Source organism: Anser cygnoides, chromosome 2, assembly GCF_040182565.1.
Source record: "Anser cygnoides isolate HZ-2024a breed goose chromosome 2, Taihu_goose_T2T_genome, whole genome shotgun sequence".
Taxonomy (NCBI): Eukaryota; Metazoa; Chordata; class Aves; order Anseriformes; family Anatidae; genus Anser; species Anser cygnoides.
This window is the reverse complement of record NC_089874.1, coordinates 61,158,009-61,180,769: the sequence shown is the minus strand read 5'-3', so window position 1 is coordinate 61,180,769 and position 22,761 is coordinate 61,158,009. Positions and strand designations below refer to the sequence as shown.

Genomic DNA, 22,761 nt, shown 5'->3' with positions numbered 1-22,761 from the left:
CATTCAAGGAATTTGCAGACCTGATTACAAGCCTGTTGAAAACCAGACTTGCATTGTTTGAAACTGTCTGTGGCTGTGTCCCAGAAGTGTGGTTGGTGTTTTCAGAGGAGTTGAGTGAGGCTGGGTACCCGGAACACATGAAAATTGAATGGAGTTGGACAACTGGCAGAGGCTAATGTTTGTCCCCTTCTCGTCTTTCAGTATCTAAATCCTAGCAGAAAGTTCTGAATTTGATTTAATCATTTTATCTTTGCCTTCCAATTTATAACACGTGACATTGTTTAATACAGGACTAGAATGTTTAGATCCGCATGTGTAAAAGCAATAAAGTAATTGGTATACTGTGCACATTCACAGTCATCAACGGGGAAATGAAATGTATTTATCAGATTTTGTTCAGATTTTATACTTGCTGACTTGAGTTTATTTTTTACTCTTTTCATCTCTCCTGACAGTTTGCTCTGACTTCACCTTTTTCATATCAGTTCTGATCTCCTGTAAGCTTGCCTGCCCAGGAAGTTGTACTTCCTTTCCTTCTGACCAACACATGGCAAGCATTTTCCAAGTCGTTACTCGTTCTGCAAACGTCTTTGGCAGCTCTGACATTGCAAAGTTTCATATAATGCGTCTGTTAGATTTTGGCTTTTCTCATTATAGTGAATTGCTTGTGTTCTTCTGCTTGTTTGATTAATCTTTATTAAGTAAAGATGTAAGCTGTCTTTAATTGAATGTTTTCTTTTGGCAATAGAACAAGTCAAAAGGTGTTTCTCATTAATTTGTTATTCAGCAAGGATAGCCATCTATCTGGGTTGAATTTGTGACAATGTTTAGTCCCCATTTGTAGAAATGCCGATGTTGAACATATTTTTCTATGTTTTGCTCAGAATATCCTATACAGGCTGACTTTATAATGTCATTTGTCATGTGGGAATTGAGCTACAGGGAATTGGTCTGTGTTGACAGCATGTCTCCGTGTTGTTTTTCTCTCTCCTTTTAGTACAATGTGTTTTATATTTTGTCTTATAAAGTTTTATCATGCTATCAAATCACGAAGAAGTGCAGAAATAATGGCTTTTGGTTTTCTCTAGTGTATGATTCAAATATTTTGGACAAAGGTCATCATGAGAAATGCTGACCTTTCTTTTTATGAAACAGAGTAGCATATTTGGACTTTCCCGTAGCAGTTAATTGCTAGGGCATCATTAGCTTGAAAGCAAATGGTATTAAAGAAATGAGTGTGTTGCACTAGTACTTTTTCCTCTCTTCTAGTTTCTGTGCTTTTAGTTATGCATTATTATTTTTTTTTTAAACTTCTTTCTCTGTTGCTTTTTGGAAGGTGCACGCTGTGTTTAAGTGACCAGTACCCTGGGAAAAGTGTTAAAATTAATCAAATATGAATCAATTGTACAACAACATCAGAAATGAAGAAGTATTTTTGTTAACCCTTGTAAAAATCCCAAATGAATCAAAGGTTACCTACATAAATATATATATATTTTTTTTAAGGTGATTGTCATTTAAGTGATGATACTGTAACACATTGGTGTCTGTTTATCCCAGATGCTTGCATGCGGCTCCTAGTTGAACTGTTTTTATACACGTTAGGAATTCTGTCATCATATCATCAGTAACTCCTAAGTAAGCAAACGGAGTGTCCAAATGCATGTTCAGAATGCGACTTGGAATAGCATGAGATCTACAGACACATGGAAGTTCGTCTGGGACATAGTTGTTTATTTGGTTTGCCTGCTTTCTTAAAATTTATGAAGAATGCCTGCCATAAATGTAGCTAAAAATCCCACTGTCATCTGGCAAAAATGAATTAAAGCTATGTTGTAGCTGACATGGTATTATAAAACTAAACCTGGGAAGATACATTAGTCTGTTTTTCTAACAGAGTTCATTTTGGACACAGTTTTTGCTAGCATTTTTGAATTTAATGTGACACTTTTGAGCATCTGGCATTTGGCAGCTTACTAATAATACTTTTGTGCAGTCTAACAGCTTTTACCGTTATTGAATTTTTCCTAATCTTCAGCCTGACCTTTCTCACTTCATAATATTTATTTCTGTCCCAGAACAGAATTATTTAGGGTGGATTCCAAAGCAGAGTGTGTCTCATGTGATGAATATATTCTAACAATTTTGATTGTATTTAAGTGGATAAACTAGCAGTCGCTTGTTATGACATTGGAAAGTTTGGGAAAAAAAATAATGCCGTATGATGCCTGTAAATATTATCATTTTTTCCTGTGGTATGTTTTAAAGCTTGAGAGCCATCACATGGCACTCGTACACTAGTCACAGAAATGATTACCTTCATGGTGTCAGAGGTGACTTCTGTTTCACACTAATTGGCCCCATTTCATCAGAGCAGGAATGTCGCTCCAACTCTGAAGTAGCAGCTAAGTTTTATTTCCCATTAAAGAATGCTTTTATTTTATTAGTTCTCTCTGATCTGACTAGAAAAATCTGGGGAAAAGAAATAGTCTTTCCATTTGTCACCAATTGTTGCAATGTATTAACAATGGTATAATTTAATCAGATAATAGCAGCAGTCTCACCTCTAGCTCTAACTTGATGGATGTATATTGCCAATATTTGTGGGAAACTTGCTGAGACTCACTTTACCAAATAAATCTGCAATCAATTGCAATTAGTGCATTGCATAAAGTCATTACTTCTGTAATGCCTCCAATGAGTGATGAGAATCTTAATTTCTGAGTAATTTAGTGTTTATTTTGATGTAATTATCTTCCAGTTTTGCTACATAAATAATTTTTAGGCATCTTGAGCTTTCTCTTGTTGCACTATATTGAAGATTTGATCTTCAAGCAACTGCAGGTGTTTTAGAATAGCTGTGAGCTGCATTATTATTCCATCTTAGTTGCTTTTTCATTTCATGCATTAGTTTATTCAACTTTAATTGTAATATGCCCCCAAATTTGGTGTGTGTGTGTCAGTGAGGGGAAGATAGTGGAAAAAAGATGTATCCTTTACATCATGTTAAGTGTGTCTCATTTTGAATATTCATACAATGTATGTTATGATGCTGCATACTAACAAAAAGAAATGGGTGGCAATCTTAAGTTAAGGATATTAGGATATTCTCTCTGTAATATTTCAACTGCAAATTTGTCTTCAGCCACATGGGAAGTTCTGAAAAACTGTGGATGTGAAATACATCCTCTAAGGCCACTTTTCCATTCTTAACTTATGTATCACAAGGGATACAGGATTGCCTGTGCAAGGCTATGGCATTCGCTTTGTAAATACTTTCCATAAAGGCCTTTGTTTCCTTTAAGTTGACACAAGGTAGCCAGCACAACTTGTTCTTTCATATTTGTCTCACATCCTGTTCATTTTAAGATACTCTTTCGTATGCAGAAGATAGGCTTAGCTGAAGGCTCAACACAGCTCTAGGAAGATGTAGGTGGAAGTGATTTTGCTGAATAAAGACATGGTCCTTTTGTGGACATTTGCAGTTTGCGCTCTGGTGGTTTCAAATGCTTGCTATACAGGTATACGCTTTGAAGATGGCAATTCTTAGGAAGCACTCGGAGATCTGTCTGGGGGTTACCGTGTCTTGTGATCAGTTCAGCTAGTTGAAAGTTTGTGTTCTCCTTCAAGCTTTATGTATGTGTATTCCTATTTTTTTCTAAAACATCTGCACTGCATTGTTTCATTGACCTGTGTAGTTTACTCAAATAATAATGTTCAGCCTTTTTTTTTTTTGGGGGGGGGGGGGGGGGGGGGGGGGGGGGAGGATTATGAGATCTTTCATTTTCAGAAATAGATCTTTCACAGTTAGATGGCTTCCTTTTATTCCAGGCATTTCTGGGCCAAGCTATCTACAATGACAATAGATTTTTGTCCTCACAGTATCGTTGTCAACTTAGACTTTAAATTAAAACCAGAATAATGTATTTTTTCCTTTTAAATTTATTATGACCTTTGAAAACCAATCAGACACACCTTTACAACCTGTGATTTTAACCAGAAAGATGTCAAATAATCTTTTGTGTCTTGAAACCAGGCTGTTGTCATGTGTGGAAAAGAACTTAAAATCTACATTTCTAAAATACCACTAGAAAAATGTGTGAATTATTGCCTGTCACCTTTCCTGAATTTAGTGTTTAAGGGATGGGTGTTTGTCATTACCAGAAGAGCATTGCAAAAACTTTATAGTTTTTCTGTCTACATACTAAATGTTTAATTATCAGATGTTTTCTGTTTATGAAAATGTTTTTGTGAGCAGATTTGTTGAGATGTCTTTTCTTTGTTAATAATTGAGGTCAGTGCATAATTTCTCACTTACTTCAACATGCTTTTCACTATTCAATTAAAGTTCTTTTGAGTATATTTTTTATTGAGCAAGATTTTGTTTTTGAAGTGGGCCCACACATATTTAAATGATTTTAATGCTACAGTTCATCTCAATGAGATAATGGTATATGCTTAGAGCTATTCAGAGCATTTTGGGGTGGGTTCACTATTTTATTTGCAAATCCTGTTACGCTTGCAAATCAACACACTATTACGTTTTGTAAACTTGAGTGCGTAGGTATAAAATGAAAGGTCACTAGTTGCTCTTTAGGATCTTCCAGTTAGCCAGTGCCAGAGAAACAATTTTTAATAAGAGTGAGTAAACTGGCAATTTTTTCTTCCCTCTTTCGATTAGTGAAGTCAATAATATATAAATTTGACCATAAGAGAAGTGTGAATCCTTTCTTCTGAAATACTTGTTTTGAGGCTACATCGATGAAGTCTGTGTTGGCTGTAGTATCCTGATATCCCTTGTAGTATTGAGTGCAGAAGCTGAGTTCCTTCTCAGCCTTGAACAACTGGGATCTGATGTCTCCCAGAAAAAATGTCCTAGCAGGAAATTAGGATATTCTGTAGTACAGTGAGGGGAATTGATGTGTTTGTTGGATATTGCTTTTCTTTGTATTATTTACTAAATACTGGGGTAGTAAAATACTTTAACCGCAGTTCGGAAATGATGATTATTCTCTTGCGCTGTACATTAGGAGTCATGTGTGAATTTTGTACTGTACTAACAGTTTGCTCCTGTAATTGGGGTATTTCTGCTAGAGATTTCTGAAAAGAGAAAAGAAAGCATGAGAGTAGCTTTTGAATTTGTTACCTCTTTAAGGAGGAGGAGAAACTTAAATCTTTGACTTCTAAAGGCTCTGGGAATTTCTATTAGTTTAAATAGTAGAAATCAAACATTTTTTGATACCCTGTTGACTTCTGCCCTCTGTGCTGATGTTCACTAGTTCCATAAAAGGAAGAGCAAAAAGAAACCAGCCATGACGCTTTGACCACTGTGTCATTGCATTGTACAGGCATAGTGCATTTACAGTCTCCAATTTCAGTCTAAAATTATTAGACTGAGAGGTGGTAATACCTGGAAGGGAGACAGAACTGATATCTGGATTTGGTAACTTCTTCAGCTGGATCTTCCTGATGTAGGAAGATCTTCTCAATGAAGATTTTTCAATAGTTGTTGAAAGAACATAATGAAGTAAAGAGGAGATAGTAAATCTATCCAGAATTAGGATCAAAATCCTCCTCATCAAGCACATTAATAAAACAGCCACTTACTCTTAAAAATGTGCAGGAATAAGTAGAATACAATAACATGCATTGGTTGTACAGTCTGGACAACTTGTGAACAGAAGCTGATGAGAAATATTAATTGGTTCCATTTCTTTTCATTCTAAAATAATCGAGGACAAGTAGAACACTTATTGAATTACTATTTGCTCTTTTTCTGTTTTAGGTTATGGTCAGACTGGTCCAATGGTTCAGAGAGGTGGATATGACTCAATTGCAGCTGCTGTTTCTGGTCTCATGCATATCACAGGGCATGAGGTACAGTGCTCAACTTTTAAACTTAATAGAATCTTTGACATACCCTATAGTGACTAGTGTATGGAGTAAAATAGTCTATGCTAACATATGTTATGCATGCCCTCCACAATCCAACCAGGTCGTATTTTTGTGAATCTAATAAAATGATAGTACTTATGCCCTTGAGATATCTCATGCCACGCTTGCAAAACCAATGCCAAGGCCTGAGAAGCAGAAAATGGAAGAAAAAGGGTGTCCTAAATTTTTGGTGAACGAGTTATCAATAACTTATGGTTATTATAACTTATCTGTTAAGCGACTTGCAGACACTTCAAGAGCTATAATAGCCACATTGTTGACTCCTGGATAACGAAACCATACTTGTATAGGAAGCCTCACCTGTGCTTTGATATAGTGAATACACCAGCCCCTTAAAGAGGGAATTGTGAAGCCACGCAGATAACTCTGGCAAAGTATCTTTTCAGTCATCTTGCCCAAAAATACCCAGAGACATGTCATTAGTGGCTCTGGAAAAGCTTTATGTGCTGCTATTCCCACTGATATCCAAGATCTTTGTTAGCTGCAGCAGTGCAGGAAGCATTACAGAGGTAACTTAGTATCTGGATTCCAGGAATACATAGAACGTGTGTCTTTACCTTAGAGAAAAATGCTGGTGAAATAGGCATTTACTTAAGCCATTTTGAATCACCTACAGATGCAGGGAATGTGGTCTCCAAATGTTATTTCTTAAGTGAGGTAGTACTACAAATCTGTTCTCTGTGTCATAAATACTAGATAGTCCTCTCTGCTCCTGATAGTCTGGAACCAGTAGTGCAGATCTTTGTAGTATGACACTTGCATGCTCTAAATAAACAAGGAGCTCAGCGAGTTTCTGTACTTAGTGTCAGATATTCATATTTATTGAGTGGGTTGTTGAAAGCTGACCACAGATGATCTAGACATTACTTTAGGACTGATATTCTGCCAGTAGATTTGTTTTCTCCTGAGAACAATGGCAAAACAGCAGAATGCTGTGCTCCAGACAATTATTGTTACCAGTCGTCTTTCTAAGGTGGAGCATTATTTGACTGAGGAAACTGAAATATCTCTTGCCTAGTGTCCTAAGACCACCCATTGCTGCTATGTTAATGCTAGATACTCATAGAGTGTTCCATCTCAAAACACAAGAAAATATAGCTGAACGTGCTCCTCACAGATACTTCCCTTCTGATGTGTAAGGCACATATATATTAACCAATGATTGAGCACAGTAATTCTAGAGTTCAGTGCTTCTAATACAATACCAGAAACTTCATGCCCACTTCAAAATGTACTGAACAAGGCTAGGTGGAAACATAAATTGTTAGAAAAGGGCAAATATTATTAGTACTGGCTAAATAAAAGGGTATGGAGAGTGTGTTAAAAATGTTGAGGGGGAAAACAAACAAACAAAAAACAAACAAAACACAAGACTCTTGTAAGGTTTTTAAATATGTAAATGACAGAAAATATAAGTGTTATGAGAGCAGTATTCCTCCATGGCATTTATGGAGGTGGTTTTAATTAAAAGGTTGTGTTAAGACCTACACTGGGAATCCAGATGCTTGCATCACCTCACCAGGACTTGAGGTGATGTAATCAAGAGTCATTTAATCATTGTTGGTTTCATCTATTCACTGGGAGCTTTTAACAATTCATTCAAACTTAGTCATTTTCTTGCATGATTAAAATAAACATGCTAAAAATTGCTTCTTATTTTTATTCATTTGAAATTGGTCATATATTTTATCAGTTTCTAAAAAACATTTTCTGATGTATAGATGGACAGTTTTGTTTCAAATACTTAAATAGTCAACAGCTCCAAAGATTCAAGTGTGTCTTTTGTTGTGGTGAAAATTGACCAAAATGTTTTTAAAATCACACTGTATGCTTGCTTAAAATTTTACTGTTTAAAGTGTTATTTTCAAGTAAAATTCCCATGTTCTATATTTATACATGTGCCTGATTTTGTTGGAATTCAAACACTACCAGCTCTGAAAAGGGAAGAAAAAGCTTATGTCAGTCAGCATGTAGAGAAATGGCCAAAGAAGAAAAAAGAATTTTGCTCACTTCTGTGATTTTTCCTCTATTAAAACTTGTTGTTTGTTGACTAGATAATGTGAATTTGTATACTGAAAATAACATGATGATCTGAAGTACACCCCAGTAAACTAGATTATGATTTTTTTTTTCCTTACAGTAAATTGAAAATGTTAGTCTTGTGAACTGGTGAAAAAAAGAAATAAAAGTTAGAACAGATGATGTTTTTGTATTGGCTTGTGGTGTAGCTATTCATAATCAGCACAATAACATCAGTATAACGGTGCTCTGTGGAAACTTTCTTTTTGTAAACAAGCTGTTCAGTCTGCTTGCAGGACAGTCTTAGAGGTCTTAGCTGCAGTAGACAAACTATGAGGTTGTGCAGCAGAAACAAAACATCTGCATACATCACCGAGGGGCTTAGTTTTAATGTGTATTAATACATATGTAGAGCTCCTCATGAAGCATTTTAATAATAGGATACTAAAAGTTATGTTCTATATCTGACATTTTAAAAATGGATAGAATTTATAGCAACATGAATTTTAGTTTAGAGACATTCCATATTGTGAGTTTGACTTTATTCCAGCCATCTGGCTGCTGATTTAATGTCTAAGAAAGCAGTTTACTGTTGCAGATCACTGAACTTTCTTGGGTACTAAGCGGCCATGCCTCCAGTTAGTAAACTCTAAATAGTATTCCATGAAATCTATGTATTACCAACACAGGGGTTCGAGTAAAACTTCTTCTGTGACAAAATGATGGTTTGTAACATTCTTTTTCCTGCAGTACTTTATATAATACTATCTTTGAGGCATTACAGAGATCACAGTGGAAGAAACTAAGAAGAAAGTTTCTGACTAAAACGAGTATTTTTTTCAGTTACCTTTTTGTTAAGGATATAGCGAAGGAAGAAAAAATATAATACAAAAGTGGAATGTACCAAAAATACAGAACAATATCACATTTGGCACACAGTATAAAACTCTTGAATACAAGATTGTGCTTTTTTACATGATTTTTCAAGATCTGAGAGAAGATTCCCTCATAAAGAAATCTTGTATGTCTTTTTCACTTCTTTGCTAAGAAATAGCTGCTACTGAAATAGTGCTGACTATTTTTGAAAGATTTCCAAGCAAACTTCTGAATCTTGAAATCAAACTGTCTTTTGCAATATTGCAATTAAAGGCACAAACTTTGTGCTAGTGTTTTTGCTGATCATACTAGTTTGTGCTAGTGTTTTTGCTGATCATACTAAACCAAGCACATTCAGTGTAGAGCAGAATTGTTATCTTTAAACTGTATTTTCATGTGTAGATAGGGGGACTTGCATGGAATTCAAGCTGTTGTAGCTTGTTCAAGCTAATGTATTTGACTACCTCTTTATTAGAAATGTTATGACACCTGTAAAATCCAAAATTCTGGTATGTATGAAAATTTACAAGCAACAGAGTGGAATCTGTTTTGTGTAAATCTGTACCACAAATGCATTTTGAAATGAAAGTTGATGCTGCAGGCCAGATTTTTTTTTTTTTTAACATAAATTAAAATATGCTAAAAGGACTGAGTTTACACTAATGACACTTTTATTGTCCTGGAAGACATAATTTATAGATACTTTATTGGCTAAACACCACATTCAAGTTTTGTATTTGATGAACAGAAAGTTTGTACTTTAACATATTCAGATATATTAGTGTCAGATGAATATTCCTTTGAAAATTTCAGTGACTCATTAGGGCAATAACTTGTACATAATTAAATGAAAAACAAGTTGGATGCAAGTTCCCTTTAGATCTCTAAGTGGATCATTACACAGAATGTTAGATATCTTTATGGTGGTGCAGCCTGTTTAGTAAGCATTCTTTCTTGCTGAAGAAGCATTTTTGTTTTACTGAGCACAGAACAGCAAAGCATGATTGGGATCTACAGTACCAGAGGGGCCATTCTTCAACTTAAAAACAAACAAACTGCAACAAAAGAGTACTTATGGTATACAGCTCAGAGCTGTTGAAAAAAATATAGCCATCGCTGGTTCATATTAGCTTCAGCAGTTATTTCCCATCTGTAAAGACTACTGGACTTAGAATACTTTTATTAAGCATGTCATTTCAAAACAATTTCCATTTCTAAAGGATCATTTTTGTATTGGTGATGTAAATTTGGGAAGAGAAATTATGTCTTATGTCAAATAACAAAACAAAACAAAAAAAAAGCCATGTGTTGTTGCTATCACGGGGACAGATTGTGTTGACAAATCGTAAGGAATTTAGCAAACAGCAAAAGTTGAGAATAAAAGTGTAAACTGGTGGTAAGATTGAGCAATAGCAAAGCACAGTGTCAGAAGAAATGCTCTGCTTTATTGGAATGGATCTTCTGTTCAAATGTGCAAAGGACACGTCCTGGGGCTAATCCTAACTGGAATTCAACACAGCCTATGAGCCACGGCCTAAACCACTTTCTCCCTGACCCGAGGCTACACTTTGTTCTTCTACTAGAACAGTAATGTCACTTTAGGGTAGGGAGAAAGAGCTTTGCTTTAAAATCATTTGTTTGAAGAAAAGATATTGTATAGGCCCTTACTTTGCTTGGGGAACTAGTATAGTGTTAGCTACAGAAGTACTGTGGTGTGCTGTTAGAATCTCCACCTTTGATGAGAGGTTTTTCCAACAAAGAAAGGTTTATCTGTAGGTATGGAACTTCATCTTTCATCTAAAGCAGCTTAATATCCCGTGTTCAACAGGACAGAGATAAAAAAAAAACACTAAATTAACCTATTTCACAGTAGTAATAGCATGCATCCTGTCACAAAAAAGGCACAGCGTGGACATTAAAAGCTGATTAAGTTGGAAAATGGCTGCTACTCAATTATATTACTAGACATAGCTAAGAGGAATGGAAATTGTTCAGGCTGCTACAGAATTATAGGTTGTGGAGGGTTAGAATGAAGTTAAAGCCAATGTTTAAAATAACATAGCAGTACGGAGCTAGTAGTTTGATTTCTCGATTAAGGGGAAATTGTGAAAATATTTTTATAAATAAAAGTTAACTTTTTACAAAGGCAAAGGAAGCGTTAGCCTTAAAAGTTTAGGTACTTGAGGAAGGAAGCACTGGAATCAAGGATTGAGAAGACAAATTCAAATGCAGCAGTCTATTAAAATAGCTGGTTTTTTTATATCTTCAAAGTCTAATTTTCTCTGTTAATGTTGAAATCAATTGCACTTTAAAAATATTGGAAATTGTTTTCAAACTAAGAAGACTGAGAAGAGCAAAGAACTATGGTTCTGCCATGCAAGGAGTTATGTACCTGGGCCAATGTACTGTGGAAATCCTTTAGACCTTTGGCTTTTGCTCTGTTGTCTCTTTACAGTATCTCTTTCCTTTTTGTATTCATGAGTGGAAGCATTAATGATAATAGGGAAAAAAGTAGCATAAAAATCTTTTGTAATTTGCAGGCTTTACAACATCTTCAGGTATGGAATTGTGTGGATACTGCAAGAGTATCTTTTTCAGGGGTAATTTTTGTTTCAGTTCACTCAAAGATACTCAATCTCTTGCTGCTTGCAATGCAGATCCATGTAAATACTTTTTAAGACAAGTCTTATTCAGAATGTACTATAAACAAAGTAACGTTTTGCCGTTTCTTGATTTTGTTTCTTTTGATTTAAATTGGGGTGTTTTCTTTTTTTCTTTAGGAGGGTGAGCCAGTTAGAGTAGGAGTAGCCATGACAGATCTTGCTACTGGGTTGTATACATGCGGAGCAATTATGGCTGGTTTGCTTCAGAGGTATAAGACGGGGAAAGGACTACACATTGACTGTAATCTCATGTCATCTCAGGTAGGAGTTTAAAAAAAAAAAAAAAGAAAGCTTTTAGTTGCGTAGATGTTTGAACCTAAAACCCACCATTTTACCATGAATTAATGTAAATGAGTAGGTACAATTTATGACAACAATAATAATGGTTTCATTGACAGTTTCTATATTCTACTGCTCTGAGAGTGACTGTTTTATATGACATGTTTATAATTACTACAGCAATGTTTGGTTTTCACTTTTTACAAAGGACCTCTATGTTCTTTGAAAACATAGGTTAATCAAGGCTTATGATCTCCAAGAGACAGTAAGTAGCAGTTGTAGTAGCAAGCTGGAGATAGACAAGCATAAATGGTGACACCAAGTGTTGGGAGGGGGGCCTTGGCACTTGCTAGTATAACTGCTGGAACGATTGAATGTCTTGAACAAAATTGCCCAAAGTTGTCAAATAATAAAGTGTCACCAAAGTATCATAGAACTATGGAATGGTTTGCCTTTAAGGGACCTTAAAGATGACCTAGTTCCAAACCCCCTGCCATGGGCAGGGACACCTTCCGCTAGACCAGGTTGCTCAAAGCATCATCCCACTTGGCCTTGAACACTTCCATGGGGCATCCACAACTGCCCATCCATTCTCTGCCCAGCCTGTATCTGTTCTTGGGATTGCCCTGATCTATGTGCAGGTTAAGTAATCTAATCTGGGAGATCTGCCTTCTATTTCTGGGAATTCAAGAATAAAGTAAGTGTGAAAATGCAGCGTTTTCTATAGGTGCATTTAAGAGAAATCTCATCAGATTTGTAAAGACAAAGATGTTTTGATCATGACAGCTATACAGTATACAAGTAATAATGAAAACTTTTAAGTTGCGTTTGAACATTTAAGCACCCATTGGTATAATGATTTATACTTCACAAAAATAAAGTGATGTTGCTACAAGGTGTACGTGATGAAATTATATGTTGACCTGCTAATGTAAATACCTTCTGGTAGAAGCAGGGAACATGATTATGTAGGAATTTTGGTGTACGTTTTAAAATATATGTCAAGACTGTATGTGCTACTTATTAAAGCTATAACAATGCTCTATTATTTTCTTCTTTATTCAAATGTGTGTTTGTTTACAATGCTCTTAATTTCTTTAAATCGTAATACCTGTAAGTACGGTTGAGATGGTACAGTGCCTATTGCACAACCTGCTCTAAGTTGGCCCTGCTATGACCAGGAGGTTGTACCAGATGACGTCCAGAGGTCCTTTTCAATTTATATCATTATATGATAATGAATGAGACTTGGAAGGTTTCACTCATTTTAATATCTACCAAAATTAGATCTGCAAAGGAGGGGAAATGCTTGCTTAAATTAATATAGAATTTTTAATTTGTTTCAGAAAATTTTGTAAGGACTGAACCCTTTATAAAACTTATCTGTATTTGTAAATGTTGTGTCTGGACTTGCAAAATGTAGTAAGCAGTTTAGAAAAATATTTTAAAAATATATTTAACTCTTATTAATTCTTTTTTTTAATATATTAGTATTTATTCTTTTGTTTAAGATATTTTATAGTGTTTTACATTACTGCAATTTTTGCTTAATATTTTCACTTCTATTTTATTAAAGGACTTACAGTAGTTTTCTGAGTGATTCTGTTATTTCTTGATTCTTTATTCCACTGCTTTGTCTTCTTAATCGATTCTTCTGAATTTCCTGTATTTAGTGGAGTCCCTTAAGGGTTGGTACTGGGACCAGCATTGTTTAATACATTCGTCGATGACTTGGATGAGGGAATGGAGTACGCTGTCAGCAAGTTTGCTGATGACACTAAACTGGGAGGAGTGGCTGATGCGCCAGAAGGCTGTGCTGCCATCCAGCAGGACCCCGACATGCTGGAGAAGTGGGCAGGGAGAAACATAATGAAATATAACGAGGACAAGTATAGAGTCATGCATCTGGGCAAGAACAACCTCAGACATCAGTATAAGTTGGGGACTGTCCTGCTGGAAAGCAGTGAAGGAGAGAGTGGCCTGGGGGTCCTGGTGGACAGCCAGATGACCATGAGCCAGCACTCTGCCCTTGTGGCCAAGAAGGCCAGTGGCATCCTGGGGTGTATTAGAAAGGAGTGTGGTTAGTAGGTTGAGAGAGGTTCTCCTCCCCCTTTACTCTGCCCTGGTGAGACCACATCTAGAATATTGCATCCAGTTCTGGGCCCTTCAGTTCAAGAAGGACAGGGAACTGCTCGACAGATCCAGCGCAGAGCCACAAGGATGATTAAGGGAGTGGAGCATCTCCCTTATGAGGAAAGGCTGAGGGAGCTGGGTCTCTTTAGCTTGGAGAAGGGGAGACTGAGGGGTGACCTTATTAACATTTATAAATATGTAAAAGACGAGGGTCAGGAGGACGGAGCCAGGCTCTTCTTGGTGACACCCAGTGATAGGACAAGGGGCAATGGGTGCGTATAAGCTGGAATATGGGAGTTTCCACTTAAATATGAGACAAAACTTTTACGGTGAGGGTGACGGAACGCTGGAACAGGCTGCCCAGCAGGGTTGTAGAGCCTCCTTCTCTGGAGACTTTCAAAACCTGCCTGGATGTGTTCCTGTGTGACATGATTTAGGTGTTCCTGCTCCGGAAGGGGGATTGGACTAGATGATCTTTCAAGGTCTCTTCCAATCCCTAATATTCTGTGATTCTGTGATTATTATTTGATATTTTATCAAATGCTGGAAGTAGTAAGAGTTAAAGCTAGGTGTTGGTGTAACTCTCATTTCACCTTCCTTTGTCAGCACAGTTGTCTTTAGAATCTTTTCTGTTGGTTAAGACAACTTTAGCCATGCAAAAAAGTATTCTGTCTTTGTGAAATTTACATCTCTGTTCACATCATTATCATTTAGAGCCATTCATTGACATACCCAAGAAAGGGAATGAGCACTTGGATGCATGTTGGTGAACAAAGCATGATCTGTGGTGTTTGACTTCTTATGTGCACAGCTGAAAAAGCAAAATGGTGAAGGGGACTTTTTTTTTTGTATTTTTGCTTTTATATATATTATCTCATTTTATACTTGTTATTAAATTATTTATATAAAAGTGATTAAAGAGTAATTCCATGCATGGGCACTCTAATTCCAAAATGAATGTTTTTATTTACCTCAAACTTGGGTAAATTAAAATTAATTAAGTTGATATTTTGGAGTAGAATACATGTATGAGTTGTTATTCAGAAAACAGTTATTTTGTTTTAAATAACCCTACTACCTCAGTACAAATTAACTCTGGGGTGTTGGCCCAAGGCTGTAATGAGAACATTTATGTAATTGGAAAAAATATTTTTGGATGAGATGATGGGGTAAAAAAACCCAACACCAAAATGTGATCAACCCCATTAAAAAACATGTTAAAATAAATGAAGAAAAAATATAAATGACAGTTGAGTCTCTCTGAGAACATCTAGTTGTCCTGGTTCTCTCTCTCTCTCTCTCTCTCTTTCTTTCTCTTTCTTTCTCTTCCTCCCTTCCTTCCTTCCTTCTTTCCTTCCTTCCTTCCTTCCTTCTTTCCTTTTTCCAAAACTGTTGTTTACTTGTAAGTCTTCGAAGGTCAATGTCATCAAAGACGAGAAAAGAACAAAATTTAAATAGTGTTGAAAAAAAATTGCTCTCAGTACTTCTTGTGGTAATGTTTTACAGGGAAGTTAGACAATTACTGTGGTACAATCAGGTTCTTGAAAGATCCATGCTTTTAGAGTGATTATGTTTTTAGCAAGCTGAGATATCTAAAGCTAGCTCCTTCTGTGATTAATGTTTAAAGAGAATATGTCTTTGAGATTTCTTATGGATGCTGTCAAAACAGTAAGGAACCTGAAGTTGTAGACTTTAAATTCTGGTTGTTGTTGATTGTGGATCTAGATGTCAAATAAATGCATCATGATAACTTTTCCTTCAGTGTGGGTTTCAATGGAGTGTAGTTATTTTTTAATGAGGAAAAAAAATCCCTTTTTTTTTTCTGTGTGTTAAACAAAAGTGCTGCTGAAATGTCTTCTTATTAAGTGTTATGACAGCAGGGACCTGTAAGAAACTTTTGGCTTCTGACAGCATTTCATGCACTGATCTGATGTGCTTATACCTTTTGTACATTCCTTCACCTGAACTGGGAATTCTGAAATAAGACCATAAATATAAAGGTAAATGGTATTTTTATATAATCTCTTTCTCTCTCTCTCTCTCTCTCTCTCTCTCTCTCTCTAGTATCTTCAGTGAGCAGTGTTGTGGCCTTCCAGTGCTTAAGGGGATCTTAGAGGAAGGATATGGATGAACTCTGTATCAAGGAATGTTGTGATAGGACAAAGGGCTTTAAACTAAAAGATGGCAGGTTTAGATTAGATATAAGGAACAAATTCTTCACTACGAGGGTGGTGAGGCACTGGAAGAGACTGTCCAGAGAAGATGTGGATGCCCAATCCCTAGAAGAGTTCAAGGCCAGGCTGGATGGGGCTTTGGGCAACCTGGTCTAGTGGAAGGTGTCCCTGCCCATGGCAGGGGGGTTTGGAATTAGATGATTTTTAAGGTCCCTTACAACCCAAACCATTCTGTGATTCTATGAAAACAAAACAAAAACAAAAAGAAAACCCAGGCATTAAATCACATAAATGCTAGGAAATTCCTGAAAAACAATTGGTTTATTTTATAGCAAGAAACCTAGCATGTACATGCCCGTCTGTATCTGTGCTATTACTTTTCTGCATGCCTTATAGAAATGCAAGAGGCTTCCTTTTTTGTATAGGGGGATTCTTTTGATGTTATTACTTGCAAAAATATGCTAATGACAGAGATCACAGAACTGAATTCATCCATCAATGAAGCTTTTTAAAGAAATCTCCCTCTGACTGGCAAGTTTGTTTAATATTTGACTGGTCTATGTAGAACAAGTATCTGATAGGTGAAATCATGTTCTCTAAAAATGTTATTTATAGAATATCTTAAAACATATCTTCCTTTCAAAGTCTTTGTATCAAGCGTTTTTACCCAATATAGCAGTTTATTATTATCAAAGAAGATTTCTTTCCCCACAGCAAAACAGAATTCTAGGATTTTACCGACAAGAGAGATACAGTGACCACTAGAATGTGGTCTTGCAATGAGCACAAACTTTCTATATCTATCATCTATAAACTTTTAACCCATGTCATACAATTCCTTTGAAATTTTTGAAATCAGATGATTTACAGTTCTCAGCTCCAGACCCTTCAGCGTCAGCATCTAAATAGTGTCCTTTAGATGATGCTAGTAAATAAGAAGGAAGTGGGTTTTGGATTTGGTTCCAATTATGCAATTGTGCCTTTTCTTCTGTTGTGGCTTAAAAAAAAATCTCTTGGAAGTTTTAATATCCTTCCTGTATTTAATTACAACCAGGCTCCAACAAATACTGTAATAAGTTGGTTTCTCTTGGATTGAAAATCTGCAAGAAGTATTTTACATTTAACATTTCTACAGTTTTGGAGTGTAATTTTTTTCCAGATTCCACAGACAGGATAATGCAATTAATATTGTTTGTATTAAATGATTGTTCATCAGACATTTCTCTGCTTCTTATTATTATGTTTTAATTTGTATTTGTCATAGGAAACTCTTCATCTTCTCCAGATTTTAAAGTGACCCTATAAAAACCTAGCAATTTGGCATAAATTATTTTTTAGATCCTATCTCTATGCTTTAGTGTGGCATTTAGTTTATTGAGAAAATGGTGAGGTTTAGAAACTGTTAGTTTTTGTATTTGAATCCCTTTTTCCCAAAAAGTATGTGTTGAAGGCGTATCTGTTTAAGGTACTTTGAGTGCTCTCTATTTAGAGCTTTCATGATATGTCTTTTACAAATTATTAAATATAGGTGAAACTTGTAGTGATTGCATGCTGCCCATAGGGCATATATGGCATAATGGGATCCCTCGGCAGTAAGTTGTGTGAGAAATACCAATCTTGGGACTCGGGTGCTATTCAGGTTATCATGGTGGTAGCTTGTTGCTTCTCTGCTTGATAAGTTGAGTTCACTGAATACAGAATGTAAATGTGCTTTTCCAGAGGCCATTGTTTCTGGTGATTTCAGAAGCCAGCTAGCAGGACTCTTGCATGGTTGCCTTATTTTGTCTATGGTTTGAATAAAGAGTTTTTTTGCAAGCTTATAAAACATCCTCTTTGCAAAATATATTCTGTCATGTTATAAAAGTGTGTATGCACTGTATGGAGATGTGTTGTCTTTTTCATGACACAGCTCTGATATGAAAAGATAATAAAATCTAAATTAAACAAGTGTTTCTTTACATATATACAGTGCCTCAGACTCTATTCTTCAAAATTTCAGTTGAGGACCTCAGTATAACTGAGAACAGAAGTTATCCCTCAGGGTTTTAAGTGACCAGAATTTTATTGAAGTAGACCAGAAGACCACACTAACATGACAGTAACTCAATTTAATATTGGCCTCTGTGGAATGTGTGTTGTGATTTCTAATGATTAGTTAGTCGTTGGTAGATCATACTCCAATTGCATCTTGGATTTAGTGGCTTTCTTTTCGCTGTAAACAGAGTACTTAGCCAGATTGCAAGGGAAATTTCTTCTTCATCTGCTACTTGACAGTGAAGTCTGTGCCTTTTTGTCTTTACTACTATTGTCTCTTGTGCTAATGAAACTAAGCCTGAATGTGTTGCAGCTTCATTTTCCTCTCTGGAGCTACCTCTGTCATCGATTAGAGAAAGACTAAAAAGGAGATAGGAAAAAATATGCCCACTCAATACACAGAAAAAGCCAGTTATCTGGAGTGGGAAAGGGGGAGAGTTTGAAGACAAAGGAAGATATTTCTTTTAATGAATTTATTATTTAGATGACCTTTGAATATGAGTGCAATTTTGGAAATGGAATCAAGATGTTTATTGTAGTTTATTACCAACAGATCATATTTTGGGATCATGCTAAGTATTAGGAGAAAAGGAATAACCTGAGTAGTTCAAAAGAAATGGCAATGATATAAGCAACCAGTAGCAGAATAAGTGTTCAAGGCCAGGTTGGATGGGGCTTTGGGCAACCTGGTCTAGTGGGAGGTGTCCCTGCCCATGGCAGGGGGGTTGGAACTGGATGGTCTTTAAAGTCCCTTCCAACTCAAACCATTCTATGATTCTATGATTTTTGGTTATGCTGAAGGAATGGTAACTAAGGTTTGAGCAGTGCTTAATGTGACCATCTCAGATAGCTCTGACTGACTGTTTTATTTTAAAGATGAAGTAAAGGATGATGCTGGAACAAATTTGGACTAATGACTTTTTTGGTCTAATGGAGTTTGGCTGCTGTGACTGTATTTCTCTTTGTATTATTCTGTACGGTATTGTTTCCAGCTCTTCAATTAAATTGCAAACCCTTCAGTGTAGTGACGTGCTTAGGCCAGAGTTTATGATTCATTATTTTCATATTATGTTATGGTGAAAGCTATATAAAAAAAGTGCCCAGACTCTGGTTTAGGACTTAAAAAAAAAAAAAAATTAAAAAAAATTAAAAATTCTACTTAAAAGGCTGAGTTCAGCTATTGGTAAAAATACTTTGCCTTCTTTGGAATGAATATTTGTAGTACTAGATTTCTGTGATGAAAATTATGTGAAATTATTTTGTAACTTCATTCAAGCTTACTCTGTAATCTCTCTCTGCCTTTTTTTTTTCTTTCTTTCTTTTTGGTACTAATTAAATAATTTTCTAAACCTGTTAAGGAAAAAAGTCCTTTTTCAGAGAAGCATGTACAAACTTGTCACTATTCAAAATGTCATGCAGAAATGCCATATTTTGACTCCAGACACATTGGTAATACTAACCTCATTTATTTCTCAGATCTAATAGGACTTTGGACCATGTTTCTTTTTGAGTTGTATGTGGCTTAACAGTTCCATAGATGAACCCTGTTTGTGGTGCAGACAGCATTACAGTGCTTAAAAAAGCAAGGTGGACAAACGAATGGAGGGTGTTCGTTATATTTCTGTGCCTCTGCAACATCAATCTCATGAATTGAAATATGTGCTATTTCTAATATTTCATTCAATTGCATGTGTCTGTTTCTTGTGTCATCCCTGTAGTGCATTAGCACAGAAGTACTTAATGGGCAGCATCCAAAGATCTTTTAGTGTTACATCTAATGCCAGTGTCGTTCTGCTGAGGTAATACAATACGTGACTTTTTCTGCTACCCATCTCCCTCTATTTCTGTGTGCTTTGTGTGCAGGAGGATATTGTTATTGCAGCCTATGCAAGAGCAGTTGAAAGCAAAGTTTTTTTCCCCCAAAAAATTATTTCGTTGGGTTTTCTTGAAAACCTTCTGTTAAAATTAAGCAATGTTATGCTTTTTGATGGTGTTTATCTTCCATATCTATACAAAGACAATGATGTTCTTCATTCAAAGCAAGCAGTCTTCTGGACATAACTGCCTTCTGTGTAGAAATTCTTATGTATGTTTTCTCCTTAATCTATATAATCTGTTTTCCTACAAAAAATGGCTATTTCATATTAAAGGAGAGTAAGTTATGGACTGGCTTCAACATCTCAAGCTGTTAAAATTAGCATTGTTTTTGTGGAGAGACAATAATCGACAGAGCAGATAATAGCTTTTATTTTATTTTATTTTATTTATTTATTTTGTGTGTAAGTGTTAATGCTGATAAATATGGAGACAAAAAGATGAGTGCCGTAAATGGTTAGGTCTACGCATACTTTCATTGTAAATGGCACTGTTTCTAATCTAAGATCAGAAGTGAGAAATGCCTTAGTACAACTTATTTTGAGTGTTGGCAGCTTTACATGGAAAAGTATCCTTCTTACTGATTCAATAAAACAACAGAATCCTGCACAAAAGTGTATGTGGTGTCCAAACTGGAGCCTCTAGATACTACCCTGTAACAAACAGTAAGAAAAACTACTATAGTTATTTTGATGCCTGTTCTCATAGGTAATTAACTTTTATATGAACAAAGTCTTGTTTGTCTGGGTTTTATTTGCACGTTTTGCTTTTTTTTTATTCTCAATTATCAAATTTAGCTACTTCTTTTAAGTGCATGTTATTCTGTGTTTTGCAAGTATGCTTACAGTTCTTTGCATGAATAGAAGCCACTTTAAGAATTTGATCCATGCTATTTTCTAAACAATCAATGAAATACAGCCAGGCACCAACAGAATGAAAACCTAAATATTTTAAGTTGTAATTCAGCTTTTATTTATGTCTTTAATAAGGGCATAGGTTCCTAGGGGTTAAGGCTACAATTAAGGAATATTATAAGAAAATACATTAGAATTTTTAAAAATCTGTATAAAATGTAGCAGAAGAAACTTTTAAGAAGTTACATTTTTGATGGGCTTGGTAAAGCTGTGTAAAAATGTAGAGGGTAACATATGCAATATATATTCTTTCTTCACAGAAGATGGAGAGCTGAGGAAATGATTGTAGAAGTGTCATTGTTAAGGTTATCCGATATATCTGTTATCAGAGTCTGGTTTTAGTTGCTTATAACTTCACTGAAGTTTTAACTGTTTTGGCCGAATTTTCCATGTCATGGAATTGCCAAAAGATGGTTTGTTTTCAAAGTTACTCTTAAAGTGATTCATCTGTTTCCAGGAACAAGTTATGGGAAAATACGTTGATGGGCACATTTTTTTTTTTATTCATTCTCCTGAGAAACTCAGTGCCTTCATTCTTTGGAGTGGAAACTTTAAATTTGGCAGATGATTCACCCTAGTTTCAAGGAAGTCTTTTGAGAGGAACCCAGGATGGCAGAAGGTGCAATGTGCACAACATATGGTATTCATAAAGGCCAATGGAGACTCTCTAGGAGATTCAGTGGAGCATTTGGACTGTGTATTCCCTGAGAAGTTAAAAGTAAATAAATACCTAATATTTAAATGACAGTTTGAGAAGGTAGTATATGAACAAGTGATTGAGGGTTGTATATCATAGAATCATAGAATCATTAAGGTTGGAAAAGACCTTCAAGATCGTCTAGTCCAACCATCCCCCCTACCACCAATGTCACCCACTAAACCATGTCCCTAAGCACCACGTCCAACCTTTTCTTAACCCCAGGGACGGTGACTCCACCACCTCCCTTAGCAACCTGTTCCAATGCCTGACCACTCTTTCTGAGAAGAAATGTCTCCTAATTTCCAACCTGAACCTCCCCTGGCGCAACTGGAGGCCATTCCCTCTGGTCCTATCATTAGTTATCTGTGAGAAGAGGCCAACCCCCAGCTCCCCACAACTTTCTTTCAGGTAGTAATATGTGTAGTACAATCTTGCAGAGTGTATAGAGTAACTATTTCTGAACTTTGGAGTTCTTGTGTGTTTTGTTGTTGTTTGTTTGTTTTTAAATTCATTTTTAAGTGAAGTAGTTTGTTTATTTACCCTTTCAGAAAAAGCTTATTAATATGTTGTTTCCATTAAGAAAATGCAACTGATTCTTCCTTCAAAAATATGTTGGTTTCTTCAACTCATGTACAAGAATTTTTATTATTATTTTTTCATGCCAGTACTGTCTAATAGATTTTATGGTCCAGATTTTTATTTCTGATACTTCATCTAAAATTCTTCTTGTAAGTCATTTTTCTTGAAGTGGCGAGTAAGGAGACAGGAGTCCATTTGGCATTTACTTTCTCTTGAAACTGTGTGCTGAACAATACTTGTTTTTGAAATTTCAAGTGCTACATCTGTTAGTTGCATCAAGTCTTTACTGTTGTCAATATTAATTGAATCTTAATGAAGAGATGATCTCTCCACTGGATGCTAAAGCTGTCAGAAGCACAGAATTTTCATACCGGTCCTCTTTAAGCTCTAAATAGCTAATTAAAAAAAATAATTCATAGATTAGATTTGTTGATGTTGAATTTTACTGAACTCAGTTAGCAGTTCTCTGAAATGGAAATGCCTCTTTTTGTGAAGATGCTTTAGTGCCTCTATATAGCCTAAACTTTTTTTTTTTTTTTAACTAAGCAAGTATAGTTTTC

The 22,761-nt window shown here is 35.7% G+C and overlaps 1 protein-coding gene across 14 annotated transcripts in view; it reads left to right on the top strand.

Moving 5' to 3' along the window:
- Nucleotides 1–22,761, top strand: part of SUGCT (succinyl-CoA:glutarate-CoA transferase) — a 336,870-nt gene that overhangs the window by 34,983 nt on the left and 279,126 nt on the right. For 13 of the 14 annotated variants that reach the window (XR_010829335.1, XR_010829336.1, XM_066992205.1 and 10 more), the window contains 2 exons: nt 5,786–5,877; nt 11,631–11,774. Coding sequence is in view for 12 of the 14 variants with exons in the window: in XM_066992205.1 (XP_066848306.1) it covers nt 5,786–5,877; nt 11,631–11,774 (236 nt within the window). In the remaining 2 variants the exon portion in view is untranslated. The remainder of the gene's footprint in view (nt 1–5,785; nt 5,878–11,630; nt 11,775–22,761) is intronic. The other variant, XM_066992200.1, reaches the window with a different exon arrangement.